General features: G+C 47.9%; 1 protein-coding gene across 1 annotated transcript; it reads right to left on the bottom strand.

Annotated features, from left to right (window-relative positions):
• Positions 1-2,370: 2,370 nt before the first annotated feature.
• On the bottom strand, positions 2,371-14,580 carry LOC144139229 (uncharacterized). Its single transcript, XM_077671650.1, has 3 exons — positions 14,416-14,580; positions 9,726-9,908; positions 2,371-2,794 (listed from the first exon to the last, which is right to left on the bottom strand). Exons 1-3 carry the CDS (start codon positions 14,524-14,526, stop codon positions 2,603-2,605), a joined length of 486 nt encoding a protein of 161 aa, XP_077527776.1. The 5' UTR covers positions 14,527-14,580; the 3' UTR covers positions 2,371-2,602.
• Positions 14,581-25,585: the final 11,005 nt, after the last annotated feature.

The raw sequence follows: 25,585 nt of genomic DNA, 5'->3' as shown, positions 1-25,585 counted from the left end.
CAAGCATCACGGCAACGGCGCGAGGACCCTGCCGTACGCGAAGCGGCACGGCTGCGGCGCGAAGAGGATCTCCAAAACGTCAGAGAACGGGAAGCGGCGAGAAAGCGCGCGTATCGGCACGGCAGACCCCGATGCAGTGAGAGCTCGTGAGGCGTCTGCAAAACGCATCAGGCGAGCTCAGCCCCAAGGTGCCGACGCGCGGTTTAAGCGAGACTTTCTAGACGTTACGTTCGGACACAGATGTAGTGGGCGAACTTTCACTGAAGAGTCACGGTTTTACCGATGATTTCCCCTCAGGAGCTTTGCCCACTCATCATCATTCACCCCGTGGATATGCTGTGAATTTTTTATTTCGTACAGTAACTTGCAAAGTAGGCCGACTGCATTATGAAATGGTATTTGCACCACCAACCGTCTAAAACTAATGCATATGCAAAGTTCATGTTTCTTTTCAGAAAAACTGCGGAGAAGGGCTTATCGTAAAACGCGCCCTTTTGCGGGTGTTTTCGGTCACTCCGAAGGTGGTTGTATTGCCTCAGTTGCTCGCCCGCTCACTGAGATTGAGAACACCAGAAAAACATATAAGCCCAGCCACACCTCTTTTTCCGACGTGGTGCCATTAAAACACGACGCACCTTGACCTCATACATTGAATATGAAAAAAAATTGTGTCTTTAATTTTACGTCACAGTTTTTCGCCTCCTGCTTGCATAGGCGTCTCTCTCATGATGCAGTTATCACCAGAGAACCATTTTTACGTCGGTCGTTACAGCTCTGTGGCAATAAAGTGAAGCTGCCCATGCTCGCAACACTTAGGTGTCTGGGCAGTCCTGACTGATTTCCTTCCGCAAACGTACTCGTTAGGGAAAGGCCTCAGTTTGTTAAAGGGGCCGCAACGACAAAATACACCTTTGTTCAGCTCGAAAGAACTGGACCCAATAACCTACCCGGTTCCATTCCAGCCACGAGAAACGTTTTTTTCATCGAAAAAATGAAGAAATATTGAATAACTTTCAAATTTCGCTCCACGGTGGCGTGTTATGGGGAGGAGTGACGTAATATAGGCCGGCACTAAAAAATAGGTTTCAGCGTGTTAAGGAGGGGGAATCAACTTTTACTGAGCCCAAAAAGAAATCGGTGGTGCACTCTGGCACCAGACGGGGTGGTTCCCTTGTTACGGGACCCATATGTTCCCAGCAGCTCCTGGCCCCTGTCGGTCAGCGCGAGCTGAGTCGGCAGGGCGGGGCTGGACAACAAGGTCTTCCATCGCTCAAGTGGTTGGGGATTGGGGGTGTTGTGGGGAGGGGAAGGAGGGGGAGTCGAGTTCTGTGCACTCTGGCAAGATGTGCGGCAGGGTGCCCCCCTCTCGTTTGCAAAACGGACAGAGCGCATCGTGCTCCGCAAGGTACATGCGGTTCATCAGATCGGGATGCGCAAGCGATCCCGCCTGCGCTTGACGCAGGATCGTCTGTTGTTGCCTAGTCAGTTTGGGGTGCGGTTCCGTCAGTCTGCACCTCTCCTCACGGTACATCCGGGTAATGCCCCGAAAGCTGGTAACCGGGTGCGGTAGCTCTTCCGGCTCGTGCTCGGCCCGGATTGACATTTCTCGGGTATGGTAGGCGGCGATGGTGTTGCCTGCTACCTCAGCGTGTTAACCGCCTGTCAGCGTTCAAGTGATGAAATCAAATGAGAATAGAGGCCCCAGTAAAAATCACCAGGGCGTGTTTCGGGGTGGCGGGTTAGGTGGGCGGTCACCAATTGCACGAACAAGATTTCGTGACGACCTAGAGGAATCGCCGGGAAATGACTACGTAGTTGCAACGACTGCATCTATTTTTCCTATTAACTCAATTATTTGTTCAAAATTTTTAATAAAATTGGTATCACCGTTGTCAGGACAAAGCAGTCTAGTTGGTAAACCAAGCGTGTATTTTTCTTCATGGGCCCATTAGGACAGAGTAATTTCTCACTCAGTCCAGTCCCACCAACACCGCTTCTCTGCGTTTTAGGCACCGATAACGAGATGCTTCTTTTGAAAGTGGAGGACGCTCATCAATGATGATGACGATGATGATGGCGATGATGATTTTGTGGCTTTAGAAAACAGTGTGCGTTCGTTCTCGGCGTCGGAAATGGCTAGTGTTTTTTCACAGGGTTCCACCCTGTGAAAAAGTGCAAAAGTAAACCACTGTAAAAATAAAAATAAGTGTCGAAGTAGCAGCAATCTTGTTACCAGGTTCTTCAATCTCCTCCGAACGGGTAGAGTGGCTCCCATAACGCTGTACCAGTTACTCCCGAATCCATCACGAAAAGAAGAAAACATCTGTGACGTCACTCTACTGCCTGACTCGGATTATTTTATCACCAGAGATAAGCATTGCAGCGGTATTCTTAAGAGGTTTACAGTATAAATGCAGATCATACTGATTGCAAAATTCTCGAGATGTTTTCAGCCTCAATACACTACTATAAGCCCTTGTAATGTCACAGGCCACACAATGCCTGCTTATTGCAAGCCGAACAACGGGCACGAACTTAATGATCAAAAATAAATGTTCATGGCCTTCTGAAATTGCTGCGGCGGCATTCGCCGGCAGCGGTGTCAGTAGTATTTTGCAGGAAAGGCCCGTCCGTAACGCGCCGTCATCTCCGCTGCCACCGCCTTCAGCAACTCGAACCTTTGAAACTTGATAACCTTGGTGCGGGTGTGGATAGTCGACGCATAGCTGTCGTCACCAAGGTCATCGAACACAAGGCACTTGTCGTGCGGGTAGGCGTTGAGCAGCTCTTTCACCTGCGAAAAAACCGAGATAGGACACGGAATTTGTTTTACGTGCATCATTTCAAAAATCGTCTCAGATTGCAGCTACTGAAGTTACGAAGCAACATACCAGCGCCATGAACGTGATCGCAGGCATTCCAAAGCCCCTGCAACGGTTTGTTTGAGGTCGTTTTTGCGAATCGAAACTGTTTTAGTACAGTGAGAACCACCGCGTTCGGTCATTTGATTAAGTTGGCACGAATGTACTGTACTCATCGCATTGCAGTCAACGTAGAAATTCGCTTGAAAGCACATCAGCAGCGATCTCTTGAGGACGACACAAATATCTCCGTCGCACCGAAAAACCGAGGACCCCCAAGAAGAAAAGGTAGTCAGGTAGGTGCAAGTAATCGATCCAGGAACCTTTACGACGCGTGAAACCGGCAACATAACCACCGGGCCACCCCAAAGGCCCGAGGGGTACGGAGTTAGCGGCTGCCGGAGACAATGACTTGTGCAGCCAATTGGAAAGAAAAAAATGCTTCCAGTGGTCCGAATGGAACCTCAGTCGCTCGTGTTATGGAACCGGCGTCTAACCGATTAAGCTATCATCGCATTCCGGGAGCACAGCTATTCCTTTGGGTTCGTAGTGCGGGCGTTCGCTTTGGACATTGCCGCTGGTTCTATAGCGCGTGCGAACGCGGTCAACTTGGAAGAGATGTGAAGGCCTGCGGACGAAACAATCCGGACCTGCCAGGCATAGAGAACTTTCAGTGACAAAGTCGGATATAAATATGAGGTGATGACATATGGAGCGGAAACTTGAAAGAAAACAACTAAACAACTTGAAATAAAACTTGGGCCGATTCAATGGGGCATGGATTGGACAATGATCGGAGAAACACTTAGATAGACGAAACGAGCTTCCCGGATCAGAGAACAATCTAGAGTAAAACATATCATAGTTCAACCACAGAAAACTACTAGACTTGGGTTGCCCACGTAATTAGACGAAATGAAAATCGGTGGACTACCACGGTGACAGAGTTGACACTGAGAAGCGGGTGTAGAAAAAGAGGACGGCCAATTATCCGACGGAGAGAAAAAATAAGAAAATTCGGAGGCAAAAAACTTGGCTCTGGCGGCGCAGGACAGGAGCGGTTGGAGGTCGATGGGAGAGGCTTTGGTCCTGCAGTGGACCTAGTGGGTTGTGGTTTTGTTGTTGTTATGATGGTGAAGATGATAATGATGATGATGATGATGAGGATGATGCCATTTTGATCTCCTTACCGCGGTCTTTGAAGACCTGGTTATTATGCGATGTCACAGTTGCAACGCCGCTATTGGCCTGCATCCTTTAAAATGGTCATGCTGACAAAATACAAATTTCTTTTATTCAAAAGATTTGGTGTTTTATGGTGATGATGATGATGGGCTTTAACACGGGGACGTTACACAGGCGATGAGGCACGCTGCAGTGGTGGGCTCATTGATTTTGACCACGTGGGGCCCTTAACGTGTGCCGAAATCTCGAACACACGGGAGTTTTCGAGATTTGCCCCAGAGCTTGTCCGGCAGCAAGCGATGCTTTATTCGATTGATTGATTGATTGATTGATTGTAGGGTTTAACCAGCCGACGCAACGCAGGCGATGAGGCGCGCCGTAGTGGAGGGCTCCGGATTAACTTTGAACACCTGGGGATCTTTAACGTGCGCCGAAATCTCGTACACACGGGCGTTTTTGATTTTCGCCTCCATAAGAGAAGCGGGCGCCGCGGCCGGGAATCGAACCCGTGACCTCGTGCTCAGCAGCGCAACGCCTTAGCCACTGAGCCACCGCGGCGGGTAAACGATGCTTTATTCAATGAGAAATTATTCATTTTAAGTTAAAATTGCGTTGCTCTGGCAAATCCTGTGTTTCGGGACGTCTGCGATGTCGTAACAAGGACCGAGATTCAAGCGAACGTTAGTGCGCTGCTGCTAGGTTTGCAGCGGACCGCGGAGTCGTGTGTACAGATAGCGCACCATAATACGCCGGACCGCTGTCCTCTACTGAATTTTTTCACCGTATTTGCACCTAGCTTGTTTTTGTTGCGGTAGAAAGTAATCGTTTCGCAAAACATAGGGTATAGTTGACAACAGGGTCACGTAAGACAATTTCGCTTACATTAATCAGCCAGTACCGCGTGAGACAACCCCAAAGCGCCGGACTGCTGTGCAGCTAAAAACAAGCACAGTGCGGGCAGTACCACCAGCAGTACGCACTGGTACTTCTTTGCTTACGTGTACTTTCGTAACTTCCCTTGTTTACCCCACAATTCGAACTGCTGTAAAATGAATATGTACGTTTTAAGCGAAAACAGCTAGTTCTGTAAGCTCATAATCCCTGCCCAACTGCAGCTGCTTTGGCCGGACTCAGCCAATCGCGCGGCTGTGCATATTATGCCGCATGATTTAGTGCGGGAAATGAGCTTGTGAGCCGCATGGCCATTCTAATTATTTAGCTTATTTGAGTGATGTTTACGTTAAAAGTGGTGTCAGTAAGATTATAACGAAGCAATCCTTCGAATGAACCTTTGATGTGATTTGTCTGCATGGTACCATTTAAGGCGAAAGCCTGGGACCTCTAGCTTTCGTGGAACAAGTAAGGTGCAAAAAATAGTTGTGAGGTACACAGAATGGCACAGAAAGTTGGTGAGTGAAATGCGGTCCTTGAAACGCGCGCCTGGGAAGGAAAAACTATCAGTGGCTTAACTCGGCTATGCCAGGATATACGTGGGCTCACGAAATGAGAGGTGCTATAAAGCGGCTCCGCGGCAGCGTCAGACGTGGCCACTGCGCCTCCGTTGCGCAGTGGCCAAGTCTCTCTATCTGTCTGAAAAAAAAGTGCCTGTGTTTTTTCAGCCGCCCCTTTCCATAGGGGCGATTTCCCGTGCAAGCCGGGTCAACTTCGCAAACGTTGTAGTCCCACACAAGGGCCTAGCACCAGGCTGGGGAGTCGCTTGGGTCTATTTTACCGGTAGGTAGCCGGTGCCACCAAGGCACACTAATACACATGGCGCCTTCCACAGCCACACTGGGCGCTAAACTCGCAACCGCCTGTGGCAGGACCATAGGTCGGCGTACTCACTCGTGAGTACACTCATTTGTACTCATTTGTACTCAAACTCACGAGTGAGTACGATGATGAGTGATCCCACACCCAGAAAAAAAACAGTGAGTACGATGACGAGTGAGTACAGGGGTAAGTCCACTACTCATTAGTACAATACTCATGAGTACACTACTCATGAGTATGAGTACTCATGAGTACAGTATTCATGAGCATGAGTACTCATGAGTTTGAGTACTAATGAATATGAGTACTCATGAGTGCACAGTACGCTTGAGTACACAGTACTCATGAGTACACAGTACTCATGAGTACACAGTACTCATGAGTACACAGCACTCGTGAGTACACAGCACTCATGAGTACAATACTCATGAATACTGTTTTTGCGAGTGCTTGCACTCTTGAGTATATGCACTCCTGAGTACAGTAGTGCAAACAAGAAAACGGACGACAAAAGCTGCCACCCGAAGACACAGAAAAACGCAGTTTACTGCCACGGCTGCACCTACAACCCCCAGCTCCCCTGAGCCCGACCCGGCCTGAGAACAAGAGGAGACGCCAGACGCAACGCGAGTGCTTACGTTCCGTTTCGCTTTCTCGCATGTACTTGCCTTCGCGCAGTAAGTCGCCCAACGACAGTGCACCGCGTCAGACGTTTTCTTCCTCTGTCCTGATTTATATGTAACCGGTGTTTTTCTAATCAATTAAACAATTTATTTTTTCTACTTAGTCTTTCATTCGAGCTACGACCTAGCTAACAGTGCAGATAAGTTGATTATTCGTGAGTAATACAAATTGAGTACTCATGAGTACAGAGTGAGTACTCATGAGTGCAGAATGAGTAGTACTCATGAGTGCAGAATGAGTAGTACTCATGAGTGAAAAATGAGTAGTACTCATGAGTAATGAGTAGTACTCATGAGTAGTACTCATGAGCAGTAGTACTCATTGAGTACTCATGAGTACAGATTGAGTACTCATGAGTACAGAGTGAGTACTCATGAGTACAGATTCAGTACTCATGAGTACAGATTGAGTACGAATAGTCGTGAGGACAAATGAGTTTGAGTACAAGTGAGTACGATTACAAATGAGTATTTGATGAGTGAGTACGAGTGATTTTGTGAACAGACGAAGTTTTTGAGTCTGAGTTTGATTGAGTACAGCGTGAATGAAAAAAATTGTGATTGGGTTTGAGTGAGTTCTTTCTGTTTTGCCGACCTATGGGCAGGACATGCCGCCAGACTCCTTCACCCCCGGCCATGGCGCAACGCGGCACGATGGCCAAGGGTCCTGCCAGATGGACAAGGGTTAGGGACCCTTCGCAAGGGTGAAGGCAGATTTCCACGTGTGAATTCCCCTTTCAATGGTCCGCATACGATCAGGGGCGCCTGTACCCATTAAAGAAACCGGTGGGTGCCTGGCGGTACCAGGAGTCCATCTGTCCGTCTTTCTGTCCGTCTGTCCGTCCGTCCGTCTGTCTGTCTGTCTGTCTGTCTGTCTGTCTGTCTGTCTGTCCCTCGATTCAGCATTCCGGCCAGAAACGCAATAGAATCCTTGAATGAGATCCTCACCCGAAACTTACCCGATAAGCGATACTTTTCCCAGCGGGTAGCGGGGAAACACAATTCCTACTTGTCGACATTACTCAGCAAACAGAAAATATTACGCATGTTTTGGGGCAAACATCGATACGCAGGGATATATGCAGTGTGCTTTGAATTAAATAGGCATGACTGCTTGGTTTTGGCCACAGGGAAAAACTGCGCGTCGAAAACAATGTTTCACCCAAAAATACAAAAGCCTTCGCTCCCTCTCCTACACCGCGTAAACGAATCTAACAAGACCCTACGTAAAATGTTTAAGTGGATTGCACGTGAGCAGTAGAACGCGAAAAAAATTAATTCGCTTGGGAAAGCCTCCATGTGACTACCCTGGGAGGACCGAGACGGAAGTCGAAGAGAGTGACACGTGAGTGGGGGATAGAAAAATGGAGGAAGCTCACACTAACGAATAAGAATTTAAGCTAGCGAAGCTTTACGCAACCTTCACCACCATCATGAAGGTTTACGTCCACGATTGCAGCCGATTTGCTTCTTCCATAACGTAACGACGTTTAATCCATCATCGTTGCTATGATTGTGAGCTCTTTTCATTGTTTTGTAAGTGATAATCACTCGACATCACCTTAGAGGGCGTACGCTATGACTCCCCTTTCTCGTTCGAGCAAGTGTTGCCACGATTACGGTGAACGCTGGAGTTTCTTGTTTGACCAATCCTGGCGAATCTCCCTAACGGGGTATGTTTGGATTGACCAACCTGCTCCAGGGACGCTGGGCGGTTGTCGCGAGGCACGCCGCACACACGAGCGATCCGCGTTTTCTCGGTTTTTTTAACTGCTGGGCGGTCGCCGCAATCTTGGCGCATCATCCTAAGTGGTTAACCTTGGCTTGACAAACATGCCTCTCGACGCTGGTCGGTGGCCGCGAGGACGCACACACGAGCGCGCAGCATTATCTCAGTCTTTTTAACTGCCCCTGGGTTGCCGAAATCTTGGCTAAGCTCCCTAAGTGGGTATACTCTTGGCTTGACAAACGTGCGCCGGGCACCCTGGCCGGTCGCCGCTGGGCACGCGCAAACGAGCCCTCGGCATTTCCTCGTTTTAAACGCGGAGCGTTTCTTAGTCGCACGATGTCCCTCGACCGTCGGTGGCGGCGTCCACATGCTCACTGCGCATGCGCGTCGCGGCGAGGAGCAGGTGCGCGTCTCTCCCCCGTACCCTCCTCGCTCTCAACAACAGGTGCAGCGTTGTTGTCCGTCCGCACCCCTCCCCCTACACTATATAAAAAATAATAGTTATCGGCACCTGGTTTCGATCCCACGACCCTGTGGGCGGAACGCGAGGTACATGGTGCTCTTCCCACTGCGCCACAAAACCGACACAGAATCAAAGGCTACGAACGCGCCTTATATCCTTGACTCATTCAAACTACGTCAAGAAGCTGCTGATACACGGCAGCAGTTGCATCGATCTCGTCTTCACCAGTTGCTGCAACGCACGACCACTGCTTAAAGACCCCTTAACAGTACCCTTTAGCGACCATGAAGCCGTCGTTCTCAGCGTCCAATACAACGACAACAGCAACAAATAAATAAATAACGACTTAGAACAACCTACTCCTTGCCTTCACTTCTTGCGTCACAAAAAAAAAAGAAAAATTGGGCCCATCTCTCCACGAGGGGGGACTCGGGTCGCAAAATCACGAAAGTAATAATCATTATATGAAAGAAATAATAATAATTAATAGTAATAAGCAATAATAGTTAACACATTCACTACCCCCCCCCCCAAACACTAACGTTAACGCAATACACCCACCCCCTACGCGACGCATTTACTCTAGTCCCCCCTCGTGGGGAGATGGGCCCAATTTTTTTTTCTAACTGCCGGGCTTTCGCACCAATCTTGGCCAATTTCCCTACGAGGGTAACCCTGGCTTGACAGACATGCGAGGGGGATGCTGCGCTCCTGTCGCGAGGCACGCACACACGAGCGCTCGAAATTTGCTTGGCTTTGTTAACTGCCGGGCGGTCACGGCGAGGCCCTCGCTCACTTTGCGTGCGCTGGGCAATTTCTTGTTATTTTTAACGGTAGACACAAAAAAATTACAATTTGCTAAACAGCTTCGCTGTTGTAAAAGGTATCTAAACGGAAGCGTGGGCATAGGACTATCATCTTTCGACGATATTCGCCGCGAGAGCTGCTTTGTTTGCCCGTACGGCACTCTGGAGTAAATTCTGCGCTTTGTAGTCTTGGTTGAGGGCTGATGTTTGTAGAAGACTACTCACCTTAGGCCGCAACGAGTCCGCCTGGTCGTATGCAAAGAACACCAGCAGGTGGTTGGATTGGTCGAAGTAACGCCAGAAGTGGGTGCGGGTGGCGTTGTCCCAGTGGTACTCGGTGCGGTAATGGTCTACCGGAAAGTCTTTTGTCTTGGGTCCATCCGGTTTGAACCTAAACCCCGTCATGAACTGGCTCGTGAGAGAAGTGGGAGACAAACACCGAAATGAGCAGAGGTTGTTTTCGGTACTGAACCCTCACACCAAATGCGTTCATGTACAAAGGCATCACCGATAACATAGTCGGGATGAAATCTTAACCAAAGGTCCCGACAAGATGACATGAACTTTCGGAAACCGAAAGTGTGTGGGTGTGAATCTACTACCTAAATTCTCTCAGCACTGCAATGGTGATTATGGTGAGAGAGAGAGAGAAGAAACTTTAATGAGCAAAAATAAATTGTGGGGTGGCTTCCTCCGGAAGTCCATGGGCTGTACTGGCTCTGTCCGCTCGGTCAACCAAGATCATCTGGTCGTCGAGGCTCGAGCTGGACAATATGCTCTCCCACTGCTCACGGGAAGGGTTGGGAATGGGGGGAAGGTCGGGGTTTCGGTCGCACTCCCAGACGATGTGGTAGAGGGTGCCTGAATTGCCGCAAAAAGCACACTCCGGGGAGTATTGTGTGGGAAATAGACGATTTAATCGTACTGGATTTGGGAACGTGTTTGTTTGAATTCGTCTTAATGTGTTTTCCTGCATTTTAGACAAACTGCGGTGGGCGGGGGGAGAGGTCCTTCTACCTAATCTATAATATTCGGTTATTTCCTGGAAGGTCTCAATCGGCGTTGGACTGCGGGCCAATGCATGGGCTGTGTCGTTGCCCGGGAGATCGGAGTGGGCAGGGGTCCAGACGATTCTGATCGTGCGAGAGGGAGTGGTTTTGCTCAGGAGGCGCAGTGCTGTTGAAGAAACTGCTCCAGCCGCGTAGCTTCTGCATGCCGCTTGACAATCGGTGATTATCGTAATCGCCGTGGTTTCCGTTATGGCCAAGGCAATCGCCACTTCTTCCGCTTCCTGGATAGAACCGGTCTTGATTGTGAGACTGGTGAGTGGTTGATCCCTTGAGGTGACCACTGCAACCGCTGCTCCTCGGTAACGCTGGTATGGGGCGGCATCTGTGTACACTGCTGAGGAGTCTTTGGAATACCGCTTGTCGAGGGCCGCTGCTCTGGCTTTTCTCCTCCCCTCATGATGGTCTGGGTGCATATTCTTTGGGAGGTTGGCGACGTAGACATTCTTTCTGATTTCTAGTGGAAGCATCTGCGGTTGCTGTTTCTCCTGAGCCTGCCATTTATATGTTGCCAACAGTAGTCGCCCCGCAGTGGAGAATCCTAATCGCAGTTTGTGGCTTGCGAGGTGGGCCTCGATAAGTTCTTCGGCAGTGTTGTGAAGGCCGAGACTGAGCAGGCGGGCCGTGGAGGTACTTATGGGTAATCCCAAAGCTTGCTTGTAGGCTTTTCGGATAATTATGTTTACTTTTTCGAATTCTGCCTTGGATAGGACTGTGTAAGGGATTGTGGTGAATACGTTACAAATAGCTCTACGTAGTCCTATTTCCTGTTGTGCGCTGGGCTGGGAGGTGGAGGAGGGTGCTGGCATAGGAGAGCAATTTATGCAGCGAGTTCAAGTCTAGCAATGCTATTTCGGATTGTAGCAACCGTAATTAGTAGTTATAATGACATCGGTCTATTCGAACGTTCCCTTTATTCGAACGTTTCTTCGTCTTTACCGGTGAGCTACTGCTTAGCTGTTTTAATTAGGTACCGCTGATAGCGAGTTTTTGCTGTATTTTTTGGACAAACTGCCTTTCCCCGTCCCCTTTATACACTTTTACACTTACCACAGTACTCCTCCTCCCCCAACAGCACTCTCTCTCCCACTTCGCTACTCGTTCATAGCGCCCATCCTTGCTTCCACTCTCTCCACTTGCCCACATTTTTCAGACATTCACATCACACCACATGACGCAGCGCGCTAGGCAAGGACCGGCTGGTAGAGGGTGAAGTGGGTGTAGTAGGCACACAAATGAAACTCCGGGCAGTGTAGCCTGACTTGGGGAAAACGTTATTTCGGTCCCTTCCAGTAATGGCGTAGAAAATAAGGTTTCACGATGTTCCATGCGGTACTGTCACGACGGCGTCGCCTGGTGATTTCAACCCAGTTACAAAACAACCTATTCTGTCCTTTCACTCGCCCTTTTTGGAACTTTCGATAAAATGCAGCTTCATAGAATCTCTCCACAACCTTGTGCCACCACTTTACCAGACTGGGGGAGCTCTCCCAGAGCGCCTTTCTGCACCACAACTCTGTTCGTGTCCTGCGCAAAAGGTTTGCCTGTGCGTGCGTGCGTGTGCGTTCGTGTCCGCGTGCGTGCTTGAGTGCGCGCGCGCGCGCGCGTGTGTGTGTGTGTGTTTGCGTAGGCGCGGGTGTGTTTGCGTATGTGTATGTGTATGTGCGCGCGCGTGTGCGGGCGCGCACGTGTGTATGTGTGTGTGTGTGTGTGTGTGAGAGAGAGAGAGAGAGAGAGAGAGAGAGAGAGAGAGAGAGAGAGAGAGAGAGAGAGAGAGAGAGAGAGAGAGAGAGAGAGAGAGAGACCTGGGGTCCCTGTCCCGTTGAAGGGATCCCTGAACCAATCGAAACGTTTTCGTTTGGGTTGGGTCAGGGGTTGGGTCGGGTTCTGAGTTTTGGTTTAGTTTATACTGACTGGTGGCCCGCTTCGCGCGCACCTTGTAATTTTTAGGGGAGATGATTGTTTTTTTTTTACCAAGTAACCGGCCTTTTCATGGGCAATGGCACTGAACGGTCATCTAATCGGGAGAACTGAAGGAAATAAAATAGTTCGGCTGTGAGGTTGCTTCGGAGATAGATGTCCGCACTGAATGCTTCTGGTGACCTCGTGTTGGCTTTTATACCGCCGTGAATTCAACGGCGTAATACGTATTGCACGCGAAAAGCTCAAAACCACCTGCTGTGAGTAGGTACGGTTTCAACAATAAGGTGGCTACGTTTCCAATAGACCTTACGCAAAAACTGGCGCCCTCTCGCGGGAACCGCGTGCGCTTCCGCCATGTTGGGGGATTCCCGGATCACCGGATACCGCAGTATACATGATAGCCCGGGGTTAGCGACGCGCACGTCGGCATTTATCGTTGACCAAGATGCTTAAGTACTGCCGTGTAACTTGCTGTGCACAAAGATGATACGAGGACGACCACGGAAAAAGCGGACACACTTTTTTTATTTCTCAACGGAAGCGTGATTCGAGCCCTGCGTGAAGTCGCTTGCGGGTGTCGACTTCTTAGCGCAGTAATATTATAGCTAGATTGCATGAATAGTCATGAAACGAATAATATCTGCAGGACTAAAAAGGTGCCAAAGTTCGCTATTTTCTAGCCCTGTATTTGCCGCCGAGCGCTCCTGCCTGCTGGTATAGTTAAGGCGCACTGCATCGGTCAACTCGTACTTTATCGAGATGAGTTTTGAGTCTGCCGTTCGTGCTTTGCGCGCGCGCGAAAACATTTTTATTCTGGACGTTCGCTGGGCTTTCATGGAAGTACTACGCATTCTTTCATTTTCCAAACGTTACAGGAAATAAGGGATCCGCGAGAGTTGCAACCTTCACGTAGCGCCATGAGTAGCGCAAGTAACGTCCGTAGCAAACCGTGTATCGGTCATTTACCGCTCGTCGCCTGCTCTTCGACCGTAGCCTATTTTCCCAAGATCAAATTTTTCGAGCGGAATTTTCTAAGCGGTAGTGTGCACCCAGTTTTGTTGTCCAGGGCGCGAGCAGGAGACGCGCAGCTGTCGCCGCGAGGCACGCGCTCACGAACGCTCGGAATTTTCTCGCTCTCTAAGGTTTTCGCATTTTCTTTATTTTTGCTAAAGCCTTTGCGTGTGCTGGGGATGCTCCGCGGTCGCCGCGAGGCACGCGCTCACCAGTGCTCGGCAATATATTGGTAGAATAATTATTCATTGCAATTTATTGGTAATATATTGGCAATGTTTAACGCGTCACACGCAACACAGTTTACGTGCTACACATTACGGCCAGCTACAACCACTCCGCTGTAAAAAATGCGAGGTATGCAGTTTATTTTTTTTTATAGGTTTCCTCTGCGTCCCAGAGGACCCTTAGCGTATAGCTATATCGCGGAGTGCCCCCCTTCCCCTTTTCAACCTCCGGGCAGCCCGCATCGGCTCGAAGCGTTTCAGGAATGACCCCCTGAGAAACCCGCAGGATGCGAACCAACACGGATGTACTTTCAATGTTCGCGTTCTCACATCAAAAAAAAAAAAAAAAAAAAGAGAAGAAACGCGACAGTCTCCAAAAGCTTCCCTGCCGGTGCCTCCTTGACTGTTTTTTCGATGCATAATGCGTATTTACGAAGTCGCTCGCAAATGTGGGAAACAGAAAAAGGTCCACAGATTACTCGTCGCTCATTTTGCTGCGCTTAAATCTGAATATAAAAGGATCGCCAAGCTCAGAAAGCCCCTCACACGCTCCGTACCAAGCGCTCCCACGACCGCCATCCCCCAACATGGCGTGGCGGGCTCGTTTCGTTTTTCTGCCGTTAGATGGCGGCACTTTTGCATAAGGTCTATTTCAACCTCTCTGCGAGGAAGTGTTAATGCACTCACCCTATGCCTAGTGTAGCGCTGAACTCTGTCCGGCAGTCCTCCAATTTCCCCCTTGAAGTCGATGTTGACGACATTGCTCTCCGCGTAGTTGATGGCTGACGTGACGGACATGCATACACGCGGTTTGCCCAAGACGTGCTTCCAGTGCGGAATCTCCTTCACGATGTCCAGCTGTGAAAAAAAAAACTGTGGTTCATTCCTCTGTCATAGGAACAGGTTAAACACGAAAGTCAAATGTGCAGTAAAATCTGCAGCTGAGCATAATTTGCGGGTCGGCGGCTGTCTTGTGGGTGTGCTTGGCGAGTGACGTCCTGCTGGCGGGTCGCTTCGGCAAAGCTGTACTGGCGTCATTTCCGTGACGGATACGACGTCAGTGAAATATTTGTGTATCACGCCATCAAACGTTTGTGTTAAAGTATAAAATCCGAAAAACGAACAACCTTAGCACCCTGTGTGCAGGGGTGCACCTTTTACAAGCAGCTTGCTTGGTTGTACTGGCGTCATTTCCGTGAAGCATATGACGACGGCGAAATCTTGCTGTATCCAGGCATAAAAAACTTTCGTGTTCAAATGGTCGAGAGGACGGTTCAAGCACAACTTGTCAGAATGTGGCATTGGGGGTCACTGCTTGTGGAACTGCTGAATCCCCAACACCAACTCTTTTGGTGTTTTAAAATGAGAGCCAGTTCTTGATATTTTTCTGGATTGCTATTCAACCCTCATTGGCCTCCTCACTCACCGCGCCTCAAGCCTGACTATAAACGCTCATTTGATTCACGTGCGCTGGCACAATGAACCCTTGTTTATAGTTCATGTTTTGATTTCAATATGCAAAATTATTTATCTGTCGCATACCCAATCCTATTCATGTTGGTTCGGAAAGCCCATAGTGCCTGTATCACGACAGTTTTCTAAAAATACAACAACATAATGGGTCAAGTCGAGGGCCTTCTATATTTTGATACAAAAATGCTCAAATTTCTCGCGAAAGTGTAATGAATTTACATTTAGCCGTGAAAATTAGTTACAAACTACTCGGTTTGTAGCAGTGATACCCAATACACAGACACTGAGCCCCTGTAAACGTGTCTTTCCTTAATTTTTATTGCTAATTGCACCAATGCCTGCGTTACAAAAAATTGAAAGGCTGTAAGTGAGCTTTTGCGCAGTTAGCAGGCCGTGTGGAGTGACGCCCACTTCCCAATACCTCAGGGCATGATATTTAACTAAGAAATAAAAACATTTAACTAAGAAACGCCCGACGCATTTATTAAAAAAACAAAAACAAAAAAAAAACATTCATCCCTCCGTCTAACGACGGCGATGGTTGAACACGAAGCTTTCTCGTGATGCATTCTTTCATTGGCCAATTGTACACAGTGAGTGTGTGCTACTCCATGGGTAGGGAGCACATACCTAGGATACCTACAGCAACTTTGTTGTGTGCACTCCGTAGGCTGAACGTTTGGGGTTGGGGTGTACGGTGCGAAAATGAATTAGCTGCTTCGAGTTTATTTTGTTCATGTCGAAATAGAGCAATCAAATAGACGCCGGCATCGTTTCGTGAAAAACCTAGGTTTGATTCCGGCACCTTTGCCAGGAATATTCATCATTGTCAGAGAAAGTTAGATGCCCGAAGGGCGTCAGTGGGGACACTACGGAATAAGTGAGGACAGTAAAGCTTTGCTTTGGACACCACACTCCATCTAGATCAAAAACGCAGTCCAATAAAGGTGGTGGTACAAGAACCAGTCCAACTCCGTAAGGTCGCCTTAAAAGGCAGCACAACGGGAACGACTATGTCACAATTATTATGTTTCGGTCAGCTGATTTAAATAGGGACCTCCGATTGCTTTTTAAAAGATATATCCTTTCATTGGAAGTCTAGCAAGGACATACCTCAAATATACACGAAAACCTAGTATTCTGACCTTCGCGTAGAGAGGGAGCAAGCAATTTGGCGTACAAGAACCTCGTACCTCGTGGAGTTCCCATGATATTCTGGGCATGCAAAACTCCAAAGTGAGTTCATTTCCTGTTTTACATCGGATCGATTCAAAGAGCGTCCCGCATGACTACTAACATGGCTTGCGCTCCGCGATAGTCTCAAACCGTCAAGAAAACATGACTGTAACCCTAATGCTGAAGATTCCGGTGCTTATGCCGACATCCGGCATATTGACGAGGCACTTGACGAGGCATACTAACGAGGTACCCACATGCACCATGTCCCTCATAAAAGAAATCAGGAAAGAGAAAGTGAGCGCGTGCGCGTGCGCGTGCGCGTGCGTGCGTGCGTGCGTGTGTGTGTGTGTGTGTGTGTGTGTGTGTGTGTGTGTGTGTGTGTGTGTGTGTGTGTGTGTGTGTGTGTGTGTGTGTGTGTGTGTGTGTGTGTGTGTTTCACCCACCCATTCTGCCTGCATCGATTACGTGTTGACAGTAAGCACGGTGTCTCAGCAGGAGATCCCCATTTTGTACATCGAATTAACCAAGCTCAGTGGACTGAAAGGAGCCATGGGGACAAAACACAAGTTTGTTTTACTCGAAAGATTTCGTATTTTATAGTGCTCCTAGCGCTTCTCTGGCAGCAAATGATGCCGTATTCACTGAGAAATTAATCAGTTTAGGTTAAAATTTTGATTCTCCCGCCAAATCGTGCGTTTTCGGGACATTAGCAATAAAGTGATAAGCACGCGTATACAAACGAGCTTGCACTGCGTGATTAGGCTACAGCGCTGCTTGCCGTCAGTCTTCCAAGATGGCGCTACTATACTCATGCAAGTACCAATGCCGGTCGTTGCTTTGTTTTCTGACCGCATTTGCACCTGGCTTTTTAGATGCGACTGCATCTCATTCATTCGCCTGGTCCCTCCATACGGCGTTGTTTTCCGTCCACACCCCTTCCCCTACACTATAAAAAAATAATAGTTAGCGGCGCCCGGTTTCGATCACACCCTGTGGGCGGAACGCGAGGTACATGGTGCTCTTCCCACTGCGCCACAAAACCGAGACAGAATCAAATGCTACGAACGCGCCTTATATCCTTGACTCATTAAAACTACGTCAAGAAGCTACTGATACAGCGGATGATGGGGCAATGATTAACACTTGCAATAAAAACAAAGCAGCTCCCACTTACAGCAACAATGATGGAGTAAAGGTCGTTGCGACAGCGAAGCCCCAAGCATACCACTTAGAGAGATTGACCAAGATTGGCTAATAAAATATAGTAATAGTCATAAAAGATAATAATCATACGCGTTCCCGACACGTTTCACGCGATTTCAGAATCAATCCAACGGAAACACCAAGTGAACCAAGTGAACGATGCGTCGCATCTACACAGGGTTCCCCTCGCAGGGAGGTGGGAGCAATTTTTTTTTTGTTATGGTAGAAAGTAATTGTTTCATAAAACATGAAATATCGTTGACAAACAGGGTCACGTAAGACGACGTCGCTTACGCCAATCGGCCAGTGCGTGTAAGACAACTCGAAAGCGCCGGACTGCTGTGCAGCTAAAACAAGCATAGTGCGCGCAGTACGAGCAACAGTACACATCGGTACTTCAATGCTTACGCGTGCTTTCGTAACTTCCACTGTATAGCCCCCCAATTCTTACTGCTACAAAAAAAATGTGCCCTAAATTTTGGCGCAAATAGGTCGTTCGGCAAGCTTCTAAGATCTGGCTAATTTGCGTATGCTTGCTCCGGCCTCCGCCCATCGCAGAACTTGCTGGTATGACATCATAGGTTCTGTTGGGGGAAATGAGCTAGTGGGTCGCAAGGCCATTTCCTTTTTTCCTAGTTATATAGCTTATTTGAGTGAAGTGCGTGTTAAACGTGGTGTCAGCATGACTCTAACGAGGAAATCTCTCGAATGAACCGAACTTGTGTTTTGTCTTCCTGCCTCCTTTAAAAGGGAAAATATTCCGCATCCTCACCATTCCTCGTACGCCCTTGGCTACGGGATGGATAGGGTTGGGTGGTGACGCGGCCTTGTTGATGCAATACTCAGCGCAGGAGTTGAGAAGTGCGTTGGGCTCGTCGCTGCTGTTGTGCGTGCTGATGCCCACGATGTCCGCACTCCTGCGTGAAAGAATGTGCGGAACGTAGCTGATGTCTACGCAGTAGGAGGAGATGCATCTATGAACATTTTATTAATGCAGAGGTTCATCTTCACAAAGGGTTCCTTGATAACGACGTCACAGTGATCAGCCGACACTCTTTGAGTGAAAACTTACAATTATTTCCCAATTTTAAATTAACTTTACTTTGAGTGTTCAATTCAGTCTTCTTTGCCCATCTACAAAAGCACATGGTATTATATATATGTGCATCTTTTATGTGCATCATTAATTGTGCTTCTATACACTTACACTTGAATCTGTTCGTATTTCTTTTCAATGAATTGCAGTTTTTACTTTGATAAAATATTTTCCAGCACCCCCTTTCTTACATGTAACGTACGTAGGGGCCTTAAGAGTGAATTAATGAAAACGGGAGAAGCTCATTGTGTGAGCCGTTCTGAGACCTTCTGTGATCTGTTGCTACGCGAATGATTCTCCAGGTAAAACAGGCATGCGGAAAACCATCCTCCTAAAAGCGTGCATAACCCTTATCTACAATTTAATACTGGCAGGGACCATTACACTTGGAAAATTATGTCATCTCACAGAAAAATCTCCGTTAACGAGCTGTTCCCTGCCGTCCTATATGCAGTACGCCAGATCTGACGCAGGACAACTTAAAGCTACCAGCTTCGCAGGGTTCCTGCGAGCACCTGTGGCCAAGCAAACATACAAATGAAGTTTCAGGAAGCCGTCCCTGAATATTAAGTACAGCTTTCATTACATACAGTAGCTGCGAAGCCCGCTATACACGCCCTGCAACCGGAAGACTTGTGTGGGCATAGAACATTTTAACTGTAGTAAAATCACATTAGAACAAAATTGCTCTGTGTGACCTCTCGTTTTACCTGAACATTTTCATAGTCCCAAATGCAGCGCCCCAATGGCAAATCATCGTTACTTTGAACGGAGTACCGCTCTAAAGGAAGTCGGTTGCCTGAACCGATTTCTTCGATGTAACAGAGCACTCCACATGAAAACTCTGTTCTACTCTGAACCCAGATCTACATTTTGCTTCTTTCAAACGCTTGAGTTTTGTGACCACGTGCCTAGGGAACTGTGTGCTTAATAGGGCTCGCCGTAATAACGTACTGAGACTTAATTACATCAAAATACACTGACTTGAAATAGTACAAACAAGGAATGTTTTACGTTTATCGATTTTAACACGATTCATTCAATACTTGTGCTCCGCGTGCCTCAAGCAACTGCATGGAAGATGTTTTTAGCACTTTCGACAGCTATTCTCCAAATAAAAAAAAAATGTGAGAACAACATCACCATGAGCTAGGTACAGTAGGCAGCTTTGTGAAGCAATTTTGTGCGCCTTTGAAGCCAGGTTCATTGATTCAGAATATTTTCTTAGCGTATTCACTGTCTCTGCATCCAACACTGCAGTGTACGCACCCATATACGTTCTTTACTAGTTCATCATCCGCCTCTGTCATCCCTGGCAAATATATGGAGGCTGTGTGCATAAACGTCCAGCCAGGTTCAAGAACGGGATCGCCGAAACGATGGTGCCGGAATATCTGTGCAAACAATGAATCAAGGAATCAATGGACCAATCAATCAATCAATCAATCAATCAATCAACCAAACGGATTGTTTCAACAATTATGCACGTAAACATGTGCACACGTTCCCTCACCCTATTTATTCTTCACGTTTGTATAAGTACGTGAGTAGCGCTTCGTGATCGCCGCATCAGGTCATTGAGTGCAATTATATTTTAACATTGAAGAAAGTGTCGGTTCGAAGACTGAAGCAAGTCTTTATTGCTGGATGTGTCACATCCTTCATTCTTGCAGCAACACTGCTAGTATCGAAAAATGACAAATTAGAAAACACACGTGTACGAGGCAGTGAAATGCCCATACAAGTCTGGGCGGAAACCTATCCTAACAGGCTCGCAAAGCAAAGATTGTCAATTGGAGTTTTGCAGCTGATGTGTGGTTAACAGATCTGCGTACCATCTCATCTAGAATACGCCCCGTCGTCGCGCCCTGACTAATCCCCCAGGCCGTACGCATACACTCATGCAAAAATTGCCCACGTATCTGCTGCTTTCGTTGTAAATGTCTACGCAAGGCGACAGTCGACTGGCGCCCCTGTCAAGTAAATGCATTCCTTCTCTTTCCCGCTCACCTCTCATGCTGTTCCTCTCCCGTCTCGTTCCTTCAAAGATAAGAGGCTAGCTGTTTGCTCAAGTCAATTCAAATTTACCGCGTTCCACTTCTCCAAGTCGGGTGCCTCGATGCCAGCGCTGCCGTACGGCGGAGACGCGCGTGAATTGAGGCACCCTACTTCAACGTTTAAAGAACCGCGTTGCTCTACTCCACGAGCGTTCCGAGGGGAACGCGGGTTCTACCTAGTGGAAACTTTCGTTGCTATTGCCGTTTGATTTCTTTTAAATGCCGCCTGGAGGTTGCGCAGGCAACAGCGGGCGACGGTTTTCTGCCGTTGATGTATTTCATCTACTATCGGAAAGGCAAACATCCATACATTTTTTTAATAAAGCGACACTGCAAATGGCACATTGATTTTCTGCCTGACATTTCGGTAATGTATTGCTTTCGTTCAAAAATGTTGACAAGTGTGAACATATAAACCGGACTTAGAGATTTAGATTTGGCTGTAAGTAAATAAGACTATTCCGCAATTTCTGTTTCGCTTTGTCCGAGTGGCTGAATCGAGTCACAGACAGGCAGAGAGACAGCCCAAAGTTTCTGCGTTTAAGTAGCCGAAGAACGACTATCGTCGTTAATAGTTTTGCGTTTACGAAGTTAGGTCAAAACCGTAAAACCGTAAAATGGTCCTCGAAAGAAATAGCGGCGAGAACCGGGCATGAAACGTAGCTAACGTGTTTAAAGTCCGCGCTGGCGTATTTCAAGCGGCTGCCGCGAATAGGAGTGTTGATTATTGCGAAGCCCGTGAAGTTCTTGATGGACAGCGAAGCCCCGAAGTCCTGGCGGAGGGCCTTACGAAGCGCTTCTCCGGCCACATCAACGGGGAATTCGGTGACCCTGAGAAAACAGGAACAAAATGGTAGGTATCACGCTGAAGCATGCTCGAATCTACTAATTGCGATTATTTTAAACGGAAGCTTGTTATGACCAGGGATACCAGTATTTTTCGTGTGTGCGAATAAAAAACACAAGTCCAGTAGCGAGGTCCAAATCATGTTTTCGACGGCGTGCGACTTCGACGGTGAATGAGTGTTAATAGTGCGCACACCGCGACCTCCATTTCACATTTGCGGATGAAAATCAAAGCACCAGCCCAATCTTCAGGAAATAGAAACGTTCCGGCATCCTTGAAATCACTCTGCGGTCGCAATAGAAGTCGCGAGTCGTCCAAAACATGATTTGTATCCAAACTTACCCTACTCATCAAAACGCTATGCATTTTGAGGTCATCGAGTTTCAATAGTAGACTCTAATAGTAAATTTTAAAATCAGAACACTCTCATATAGCGAATGAAGGTTTCTAAGAAATTTGTGGCTATGCGACCCGCGTCGGCCAGGTACACGTTCGTAACGCCCTGTCTCTTGCTAATGTTACAAGCGTTCTCGAAACTGGTTCTTTCCGGCTCCTCTGGGCGGCTGTCCCATCGAATACAAGTTGCCGTCCTCCATTCTTCTTTTACCTTCTCTTCGGTCGTCTTAATAAGACGTCTGCGCATAGAACGAAATCCAGCTTCGCTGGTCCCCTCCTTTGAGATGGTGTAACGGGATGAGGAATTTTGTTCCGTTCCATCAAGTCCGTGAGCGTGGAACCCACGCTGACTGAGCCATCAGTGCAACACATTAAGCAATAAGGTGTGTCTAGCCGTCCAGGGTTTTGCGTTTTTTTCACGACTAGCCGCTCTTACGTTCTTTAGCTTTCTATGTACTTCTCTCGCTGCGATAGAATGGAAGCTTAAACTGAGGCTTACGACCAGAAATTAATGAAAGAGGTGGTTTTGCACGGTTAACAAGCACTAACAAACTATGACCCAGTGTGGGGGGCCGCAATATTTGTCGGCTAACTATGCCATAGTCCGTCACGTTAGTACGAAGCTTTCCCATTAACTAAGCATTGGAAGTAAAGGCTTGCCACGTGGAAGATATCGACGTTACGAAGAGTTTCTAGCAGGATACTAACAGAAACAACGGACAATGGAAATGAAGGTTGTAACAGCTCTGCGTTCTTGGCTGACGGTGGGTACCTAAACAGAGGGTAGCATATAGAAACATCCATGCGAATCCTAGTACTGCGCACATGCCATGGATTAGTAAATTGATTATAGCATGCGATATAATAAAACTGCGTATACCCGCAATAATACAATCAGGTTTCAGTTCCAGGGGTTATGCGGGTATACCAGGCCCAATGTTTCGAACGCCAGAGGGGGACAAGTCACCTGAAAACCTTTAAATATAAGGGAAAAGCATAAAACTTCCTTTATACATGCAACATTATCTATTGGTTTCCTTTGAACACTCCCACTATTCTTTTTGGCAACTACTCAAACGGCCCCAACTTTGAAATCTTCTACATAATTGGTGCTCCCGGCTTTAATTCGCGCTACAGAGGTTATAACCATTCTAAAACGAGACTTTTGGCTTGTCATTGGTCGCCCTTTTTGTGGCAATGGCAACCATGCGCACAGTTCAGTTAGGGGGGGGGGGGGGGAGAGAAGGCGACATTGTCACTCAGAAGACAAGAGTTTATGAAGCGAGAATGAGAGTCAGCCCTCCGAGTTCGCCCTTGTTTTGTGGTGGAAACCGCGGATAGCTTCACTCACATGACCCTGACGTAGGTGCTGCCCCACATGCCGACGAACCAGCGAGCGTGGCTGAACAATTCCATCGCTTTCCGCACCTTCTCGGGCAGCTCGTTGTCGAATAGAGCCCACGTGGCTAGCGACTGGTCGTAGTACCTCGGGACGATCACTGCGATGGCAACGCGCTAGCATGTATACCTCTGCTGCAACGATAAAACACCCATCAATCTAGAAACGAGTACTTCAGGCACGCCGAGCACCTGTACAAGGACCCAAACCCCGCAACGGCGCTCAGTAGCCCATAAGATTTTCATCTGCAAAGCTGAGGGTGCCCCCCTGAATGAGAACAGGTCCCCATGGACAACCAGCCTTCAGCAGCCGCTCACCGTCAGGGGCTGATGGTTTGATCTCAATCTCACAGTGCGTTGGCGCCGTCATAAGTTGCGTAAGTAAAAGTTTACCCCCTGTCTGTCGGAAGCTGCGATTTTAGAAAATTCAGGGCGCTTCAATAGTTTCTTGCGTAGCTTTAAACATAAATTACTCGCGCCCATAAAAGCGACACTGACCCCAAGCACATGTTTCCAGCCGTGGACTTACGTAGGTGCAGGGGAGATTTATTTTTTATTTCTACTTGGCGAAGGAATTTCTCGCCATGCATAAGCTGTGAGCGGGATTAAACTTTCGCGATTATTTATCTCTTCGCGACCACATTTCCCTTTCAGGGTACCCTACCATTGTTCTCAATCCTGAAGCATAGCCTGAGCCTTTCACGGGGACTTAACGCCTCATTCCCTTACAGCCTGAAGGGAACCTCTCCCTGCTGTGCCTTCGTGTTTTGTCAATACCACACGCCCCCGTTGTAACGTTTAGCTCAAGGCAACGTTATCCCTTTGTCGTGCCATGCGCGCCCATGGTTGGTTCCCCGATATGATAATCACCAATACCTTTGTGACACGACCGATCTCATGATAGCTTCATTGGCGAGTAGTGCGTGTAGTCGGTCAGCTTGCAAATCCAAGCATGTGCGGCAGCGTGGAGGTAAAGACATGTTTCAAATAATTGCTCCCTTGTTTACGCAGCACTCCCCGTTCCCCTCGTGCTGCCCAGAAACACCTGAGGCATCGTTTCGCACGGGGGGTAGGGACCGCATGGTGACCTATAGGGAGATAATCGACTATTACAGATTAGGGAGGGCCAGATATCCCTCAGCTCATCGCACCTTGGGAAAGTGGCAGTCAGTAGCATGGCGTCTACTCCAGTCCTACACTTTTCCGAACCCAGTGACGCACAGTCATTGTTACCCCGGTCTATACGAAAATAAGTGTAAATTATGTTCAGCAAGGGCCGACCTTGAACACATTTTATGGGCCTGCCCCCTTAAATTGAACACCACACCTCAAAGCACTAGACATCACTTCCTCAGAGCAGTGGGAGACCGTGCTGCTCAGTTCAGACCCGGACGTTCAACTCCGGGCCGTCCAGATGGCTGAAGACGCCGCCAGGGCGCAAGGACTCCTGGCCGCCGTCTGAGGGGGGAAGAATGAAGGGGTCTCCCATCTCACTTCTTCCCTTACCCCTGTCTCGGGTTCAATAAAGTTATGCACTCACTCACTCACTCTTCATAAGTTCTTTTTACTCTTTTCAACATGGGGTCTTTGGCAGTTACGCGAGTAGAATCTTAAACACCCGACACAGTTTGGGAAGCTCACACGTTACACGTGCACTCCAAGTATATATTTCAGGCTCAGTCTCATAAAAGATCATCTACAATACTTCCCGCCCCCTCTGCTTTTCCCGAATACTATGACAGATATTTTCTTTTTATGGTAATCTGGGAAACCATGGATCGATTCGTTGACAGCTTATGGTTCCCGGTCTTCGGTACTGGGTATCTGACAAAGACAAGCCAATATTTTTCTTGTGAACCATTTAACTATATTGATGTGTGAACTAAATAGTTATGCCCTCTTCTGTATGGCACCCCACAAAGCAGAGGTAGCACAGTAGGTCTCATAGAATGTATTCAACGCAAGGTCTTAGGCATGCTTTCGGTTCAAAAACCACTTTGAGAATTTGCATACTAGTAACACATTGAAAAGACAATATAAAATGGTCAGTTTCTGGCTAAGTCATGTGTCTTGCAGGAGCAAAAACATTCACGTCATCATTGTTAACGTGTCATTGTAAGAAATCTAAGTTTTATCTTTTTTCTAGTAGGTCATGTGCAATACAACCTAACAGAGAGCATCAAAACAAATAACTGGGCGAGTTGGTTT

Source organism: Haemaphysalis longicornis, unplaced genomic scaffold (genome assembly GCF_048455015.1).
Source record: "Haemaphysalis longicornis isolate Haplotype H1 unplaced genomic scaffold, Haemaphysalis longicornis Haplotype H1 scaffold_5, whole genome shotgun sequence".
Classification (NCBI taxonomy): domain Eukaryota; kingdom Metazoa; phylum Arthropoda; class Arachnida; order Ixodida; family Ixodidae; genus Haemaphysalis; species Haemaphysalis longicornis.
Note: the sequence above shows the minus strand (reverse complement) of the source record. Positions and strands in the feature narration are given on the sequence as shown.